Here is a 7,182-nt window from a genome sequence, read left to right on the forward strand (position 1 = left end):
GTTGGGGGGGGGGGGGGCTACGCTGGCTGGGCTGGAGCAGTTGGGCTGGAGTCGGGCTGGGGTGGCTGTGCTGGAGTAGGGCCGGAGTAGTCGGGCTGGAGTAGTCGGTTCGCCATCTTGGCGACAGCGTGCGGCTGCTCCTCGAGGCGGAGGTGTCCGTATGCGCCCGAGGCACCGCCACCGCCACCGCCTGCCGGCGCGGCGATCGAGAGGAAGTAGAAGAGGGCGAGGGCGAGGAAGATGCCGCCGTGCGCGTCGAGCGAGCCGTGGATGGCGACCATCACGCCTGGCGGGGAGGTACTTTATCCTTGTCTTTCTTTCAGCCCGCATTTTCGACATCACGACCGCACCGCCGGCTTGTTGACCACACTCCATACGGGTGGCCGAGGGGTGGCCGAGGTGTGGCCGAGGTGTGGCCGAGGTGTGGCCGAGGTGTGGCCGAGGGGTGGCCGGAGTGTGGCCGAGGGGTGGCCGAGGTGTGGCCGAGGTGTGGCCGGAGTGTGGCCGAGGAACAGCCGCACGCCCGTGGTGACGGCGACGAGCGCGGTGGCGCCGACGGCCCGCGGAGCGAAGCCGACGCCGCGGCGGAGAGTTGCCGATGCGCCGGCGGCAGCGGCGGGGAGGAAGATGATTTGTCGCGCGCACATGGCGATGGAGAAGCCGCCGGCGTAGGTGGCTGGCATCAGGTTGATGGTCTGGTGGAAGACGAGGGCGAGCAGGACGCCTAGTGAGTCATCATGAACGAGGAGTCAGTCCTTAGGTCAGTCGTCAGGAGGTCTGGTGGAAGATGAGGGCGAGCAGCAGCCGGAGGGGGGCGGGACGGGGGCGTGCAGGGAGAGGGGGAGGAGAGGGGGGCGAGGCGGGGAGGAGGGGTTGGAGAGGAGGGTTGGAGAGGGAGGGTTGCCGTGGCGTGGCTGCAGGAGCAGCAGGGCCGGCACTGCGAACTCGATGCCGGCGACGAGGGCGGGCGCCGCGTGCAGCATGAGCCCGCTCAGGGTGGCGAGGGGCGGGAAGAGGGGCTCGAGGCCGGAGAGGAGCTCCTATCGACTGAGGCGTGGCTGGTGAAGGAATGGCTCATTCCGAGGGGCTCGAGGCAAGAGAGGAGCTCCTATTCCGTGGCGTGGCTGGGGGTACGGGGCTGGAGCGGCGGGGAGGAGCGGCTCGCGGCGAGAGGAGCAGTTCCGACATGAGGACTGTCGAGCACGAGTAGTGGCCGTCGTACCTGCCGGGAAGGATTAGAGCTTCCAACAGGCGGCCGCATCTCGTCTGCGTCTCGTCTGCATCTCGTCTGCATCTCGCACCACGAGGAAGTGAGCTTCCAAAAGGCGGCCGAGAAGTAGAGGACGACTAGCTGCGCGCGCATCGCCGGGAGGAACTTGCGAGCCGTCTCCGCCATCGAGGAGGATGTGGCGGCGGCGAGCACGAAGGGGGCCTCCATCAGCGCGCACCAGCACATATAGTCCCACACCGCCTAGCAGGAGGCGCTCGAGCGACGGCTCAGAGACGGACCCTCTCTGGTCTGCGGACATGCAAGTCCGGCCCGGCCGGCATCCGGTCGGCCCATCCGACGACGTTGACGAGGTGCGCGAGAAGGAGGAGCCGCCGGCCGGGGAAGAGCAGGCAGGCCAGCGCGAGCGGCAGTCGTACGAGCCAGTCGTAGTCAAAGTGGGCGCGCAAGCAGGCGCCTGGCCCGGTCTGGCAGCTCTCGTCGATCATGCCTGCTCGGAAGGAGGAGGAGTGAGAGCAGCCGCGGAAGCTCGTCGCGCCGCACTGGTTGTGTCGAGAACAATGACCCGTCCTAGGAGGCGCGAGCAGGGCGGGCGGGCGGAGCGCACGGTGATCCATAGCTCCCGCAAGCGCAAAGGCCTGGTCGGCGAACGGCGCGAGCTGGTGCAGGCACCAGAAGCGTGCGTATGTGGCGAGGGCCGCGTGCTGCTGCGCGTCAGATTGCATGTCGGTGCCAGCGTGCGGAGCAGGAGCCGGAGCTGCAGGGCGAGTCGGCTGCACGAAAGAGTTTTTTCTGCATTTTGACCGCGCAAGATAAAAGGGTGGCTAAGGGCTCTGCCCGCAAGGCGCCCGCGTCGCAGACGCGGTACCATTGACAAATCTGCGATATACCCCCACACGAGCAAATAGCAAAATCCGAATACCGTGCACGAATCCGACGATGTCGGACCCAAGCCTTCAGCTGGTGCCAAGACATCCGTAAAATTGAAGCCAAGAACCGGCCAAATCGTGCTTTCGACCTGAGGGAAAGCTCCTGATCGAGCCCAGCGTGCCCGCGGCCGCCTCCCGCGCAGCACCGCCGCTGCGGAATCGGATCGAGCCCATGGAGGAGGAGGGCGCAGTCGGCCAGCGCAGCAGGCGGAGTCCCTCCCCGCGCCGGAGCCCCCCTGCAGTCGGGGGAGTCCTCGTTGGCGATGAAGGTGGCGACATCGAATCGCGGCCGACACACGTCACGTGGGAGGAATGGGCGATGAGCGGGAACGATGCGCGCTACGACGCCGACTCCGCCGTGCTCGTGGCCGCAGAAAGCCGCGCTCCAGGAGCACGCCAAGATGCAATGGCTCGCTTGCTTCGATTCAGCTCTCTCGGCAGCAGAAGTGGGGCTGGAGCGGGTGGGGGTGGATGCCGATTGAGGGGGAGCGTCTCCAGCTGCGCCCTGTGGCAGCTGCGCCCTGTGGCAGCTAGTCGAGGGACTTGGTAGTTGTGACCCCCCTGAGTGAGGACAGGAGAGAGAGAGCGTTTTGTGGTGTTGGTGTACGCAATAACGGGACAGGGTGGTTGTTCTCTCTATCTCCTCTTCTAGCTCTTAGCATGAGCTGCGCCCGGTGTCCGACCCCTTTTGCGCAGCAACACCTTAAACTTTTAGGCCCTCCAAATTCGGGTCGGAGCGTAGCGGAGTGGGCCCCGAGTTTGAAAAGGGCGAAGGACGCTTGCGTCCTAGCCTCCAACAACGCCTCCCCGGCGCAGAGGGGCCCCCGGAGGGATGCACAACCGCTCCACGCCACGCCGCTTGCGGCGGTCCTCTTCCCAGCTCCGCTGAGGGCCCGTGCGTTATTTTCTTTTCCCCCGGGCCGCCTCGCGCACGCCTGGATGCTCGGCTCGCTGCTGTCGACGGCGAGCTTGCCGCATGGCGAGGCCCTCCAGCAGCTTCGCGTTTGGCTGCAGATCGTGAACGTGCTCCTCCTGCTCCACCTCCTCCGACGGCTCTCTTCCCTCGCAACGCTGCTCAAGGCGCTGCCTCGCTCCGGCTCCGACGCCACCACCGCCACTGTCACCGCCGCCGTCACCGCCGCCGCCGCCGCCGCCGCCGCCGCCGCCGCCGGCGAGCACCTGGTCCCGCGCGTGCACCTTCGTTCGGTGCCGCCGCTCCCGCTGCAAGACGCAGATCAACGGGAGGCACTCGCAGCGCTTCGTGAGACTGTGCGCAAGAGCGTGGCGCGTGCAGGGATCTCGCTGGGTGAGGACGAGGAGGCGGTGCTGGACGACGACCTGGCCTGCTGCCGCTACCTGGTGGCGCGCGGCTGGGCCGTCCCTCCTGCTGCTGACATGCTGCACGCCGCCTTGCTGTGGCGGGTGCGCCGTTCGCCTCCGGGCCCGCTCTGCGACCTCGACTCGGCCGACGGCGCCTTTCTGCGGCTCGAGGGCGGCCGGGGCAAGGTCTACGTTCCGGACGGAGTGGACTGCCATGGGAGAGGCGTGCTCGTGCTCGACAACTCGGTGCAGCGCTCCGGCTCCTCGCTGCAGGCCTCGATGCGCTACTTCGCCTTTTGCATCCAGCTCGCGCTGCGGCAGGCGGAGCTCGCGCGCGCGCGTGGCGGTGGCGAGGGAGGGGCGCCTGCGCCCGGGCTGCAGCCCCCGCCGCCGGACAAGCTGCTGATCGTCATCAAGCTGCACCGCTTCTCGCTGCTCAACTCGCCGCCGCCCTCGCACGCCAAGGAGACGCTCGAGATGCTCATGAACCACTTCCCCGAGTCTGCGGGCCTCGCCGTCGCCTGCCCACGTCGGGCGTCCTCGCCCTTGCCCCGAGGCGTGTCGAGCCTCTCTCTAGGCCACATCATCGTCTACCGACCGCCGCGCGTGTTCTCCGGCCTGTGGGCCTTCTCCGCGAAGCTCATCGACGCGAAGATGCGCTCCAAGGTCCACTTCATCTCCGGATCCGTGGCCGACGGCTCCGCCAACGATGCGCTGATGCGGCGGCTGGCGGGCGACGGCTGGAAGCAGCTCTGCGGCTGCGAGCAGCCCTTCGTCTCTCCTGGCTGCACCGAGGGCTTCGAGCCGGACTCGTACTGGCGCGGCGTCGTGCAGCGCGATCGCGCGTGGAGCGCACTCCGCGGGCCGAAGCCGACGAAGGGGAGCACGTGACTGCCTTCCTCCTCTGGGGTCACCGTGCGCCCCCCACCCTAGATCGTATACGTTTTGCTCTCGTCGCGGGTTGCGCATGCACGCCGCTCTGTGGCTCTCTCTGACCTCTGTCCGTCTACATAGACGCAGCTGTATCAGCTCCTTACCGCCTACGTTTACGTCGACGTGAGTAATGGAGAAGTCTGTCCGCGCCTAAGGATTCTGCCTTTCCTATTCTGCTCTACTACACAAGGATTCTTGCTATTCTACCTCTCACTAGATTCCCCTTCCCAGGTTCCTCTTCTGCTCAGATATTCTGATTCTCTCCCCAGACTCTCCCATCTTGGCCCCGCTTTCAGCTTCCTATTCTCCATTCTCGTTCCTCCGCTTCCTTTCCGATTCTCTAGGGCAGCCAGAGCCAATTCCTGATTCTGCTCCCCCCTCCCGATTCTCCTGTCTCTCTTCCTATTCTTGATGCTCCATTTGATTCCTGATTCCTGATTCCTGATTTGTCGGATCGCCCACATTTTGACCGGGATTCTGATTCCTGATTCCTGATTCCTGATTCCTGATTCCTGATTCCAACATTTTGACCGGGATTCTGATTCCTGATTCCTGATTCCTGATTCCTGATTCCTCGGAGTTACGCATTTCGGCGGGATCCTATCACCTATGTTGGCCTGACTCTCCGAACTCCTGAGCCGATATTTGCCGTTGTGGCCGGCGGGGGGGGCTTTTCCATCAACCAAAGGCGTTCAACTTCTCAAATTTTGCCCGCGGCAGCATGCTCAGGCGCGGGTCTCTGGCGCTCCAGCCTCACGTCAGCGCACTCAGCGCTTAGGCCTCGGTCCGGCGTCCGCAAAGGCGCAGTGTGTGGTGCGGGCTCTGCCCGTCCCCCCGAGGAGAGGGGGGGGGGGCGCTCCCGCGCGGGGGGGAGCCGAGCGAAGCTCGGCTCGGGTTCAAACTAACCCTCCCCCTTTCCCTTTTTCTAAAACTGCTCGCCGCGAGCGGCTCGCTTCTAAAACGAGCTCGCCGCGGCTGTCGCCGCGTCTCGCCTGTCTAGGCGTCGTGATGCGTGTGTGCTTTTGAGCTGGGCGTATAAGAAGAAGAAATTGAAGCACTCCTCCCATTGACTTAGTACGAGCACCGAGACACGAGACAGCAGCCTACCCGTTCTACACCCACACCGCCGCGGAGCTGCCTAGCTGGCGGGTGCATTCACAGCGAGCCCGCGGGCTTGGAGACCCAATCAGACAGCACTCCCCACAGCAAAAGAGCAGACGTGCCGCTGTGAGCATCGCTGAGCAGCACCAACGACCGCTTGCGGGGTCGCCGCAGGCCGGCGCCAAGCTGCATCTGACGCCGGCATGCCGTTCAAACCCCGGCACCAAGCGCCCGCGGGAATGGGAGACCGCCTGCCCAGAATTAAGATCGGCCGCGCACTGCTCTGGCTCCATCATGCCACCGCCCATGAGATCTCTGACGCACGTGTGATGAGCCGCCGTTCAAAAGTGACTGTACTGTGCGGAGCGCGGAGCGCACTTCGATGGCAAAGTGGGTGGCGCGGAGGATACGGCGCGTACACATGAGCGTGATTGGTTGAGTGAGCATGCCCAGATGGCCGGCCGGCCGGGCTACCGCCCCTCGACGGGCAAAAACAGGAATCAGGAAACGAGAGTCCGGCCGGGTTGCCAAGAAATCGGCCGGCAAGCGGAAAATTCCCTTTCCGGCATCCGGAGGCAGAAACCGCAACCGCGCGACAGAATCTGATAAGGCGAGAATCGGACGGACAGAATCAGATCGATTAGGCAGAAACGGAAGCTGGGTGAGGAATCCTGCCCGGAGGCTGAGTGCGTGGAAAGGGGACGGGCAGAATCAGATCGAGTAGGCAGAACCGGAAAAGGAGAGTGAGAATCAGAAGAAACGGACACGAATCCCTCTTGAGCCTCCGCAAACAGAATCCTGTCTTGGGTGGCAGAATCGCTAGTGCAGAATCCTCAGGCGTGGACAGGGTTCTCCAAGACTGGTCGACGTTCGGACCGGCGTAAAGCCGTAGGGAGGAGGCCGTACGGTAAAAAGTGTACGGGGAGGTGGCAAGGTGGGGCTGGGCCCAGAGCCGTAAAAAGCGGTGTATCAATCCGCGGAGAATCTCCAACACATTCCTCTGTGTGAGCTCTGTCATTCGTAATTCGTGTTCGATTACGATTTTCGTATTACTTATTTTAATTTTTCTCTTGATGTCGAGAGAGCTCGCACGTTGCCTCCTGCTCCTCTCGTTCGTACGGGGGGTCTCGTTCGTTCTTTTTACAGCGAAGAGCCCTGCCACAAGGCGCGGAGCGTGGGCCTGCCCGCTGCGCTCTCTCAGACGTCTCTCCTCTCTCTCACTTTTTCCTCTCTTGGACTCAGAGTCTTACCGCACGCCTCTGCCGCTCCCGCTCTGCGAGACTGCCGGCCGCGGACCTCGCAGGTAGCCGCCGCTGGAGTGCCTGCAGCCCGGCGCGTGCAGCACCTGCGCCTCGCTCGGGTCGTCCAGCTGCCCGCCGCACCTACCGGCACGCGAGGCGAGTGGCGAGTCGCAGGCCCGGTCTCGAGGTCTCGAGGTCTCGAGGTCTCGAGGCCGAAGCCGTGCCCACCAGGCCGTGCGCACCAGAGCGGTTGCGCGGACTCAACGGCACAGCTCTCGCAGGGGCGGCGACTGGCTCCTCTAAGACTGGCTCCTCTAAGACTGGCTCCTCTAAGACTGGCTCCTCTAAGACTGGCTCCTCTAAGACCGGCTCCTCTAAGACTGGCTCCTCTAAGACTGGCTCCTCTAGGCCGCACAGCGCAGCGTGACGC

General features: G+C 64.6%; 4 protein-coding genes across 4 annotated transcripts in view; 1 reads left to right on the plus strand and 3 right to left on the minus strand.

Moving 5' to 3' along the window:
* Positions 1 to 281, minus strand: part of EMIHUDRAFT_247202 (hypothetical protein) — a gene marked incomplete at both ends in the record, with an annotated part of 1,475 nt that extends 1,194 nt beyond the window's left edge. The window contains one exon of the mRNA XM_005765365.1: positions 176 to 281. Coding sequence (XP_005765422.1) covers positions 176 to 281 — 106 coding nt within the window. The remainder of the gene's footprint in view (positions 1 to 175) is intronic.
* Positions 282 to 724: 443 nt separating this feature from the next.
* EMIHUDRAFT_459620 (hypothetical protein) lies at positions 725 to 1,953 on the minus strand (the record flags this gene model as incomplete). The annotated part of the gene is made up of 6 exons (XM_005765366.1): positions 725 to 755; positions 946 to 1,040; positions 1,195 to 1,222; positions 1,305 to 1,471; positions 1,528 to 1,718; positions 1,836 to 1,953. The coding sequence occupies 6 exons, from the start codon at positions 1,951 to 1,953 to the stop codon at positions 725 to 727; spliced, it is 630 nt and encodes a 209-aa protein (XP_005765423.1).
* Positions 1,954 to 3,096: 1,143 nt separating this feature from the next.
* Positions 3,097 to 4,368, plus strand: EMIHUDRAFT_247204 (hypothetical protein; the record flags this gene model as incomplete). Its single annotated transcript, XM_005765367.1, has 2 exons — positions 3,097 to 3,180; positions 3,436 to 4,368. 2 exons carry the CDS (start codon positions 3,097 to 3,099, stop codon positions 4,366 to 4,368), a joined length of 1,017 nt encoding a protein of 338 aa, XP_005765424.1.
* Positions 4,369 to 6,623: 2,255 nt separating this feature from the next.
* Positions 6,624 to 7,182, minus strand: part of EMIHUDRAFT_459621 (hypothetical protein) — a 1,596-nt gene continuing 1,037 nt past the window's right edge. The window contains exon 3 of the mRNA XM_005765368.1: positions 6,624 to 6,895. Coding sequence (XP_005765425.1) covers positions 6,709 to 6,895 — 187 coding nt within the window. The 3' untranslated portion in view covers positions 6,624 to 6,708. The remainder of the gene's footprint in view (positions 6,896 to 7,182) is intronic.

This window comes from Emiliania huxleyi, assembly GCF_000372725.1.
Source record: "Emiliania huxleyi CCMP1516 unplaced genomic scaffold EMIHUscaffold_558, whole genome shotgun sequence".
Lineage (NCBI taxonomy): Eukaryota > Haptophyta > Isochrysidales > Noelaerhabdaceae > Emiliania > Emiliania huxleyi.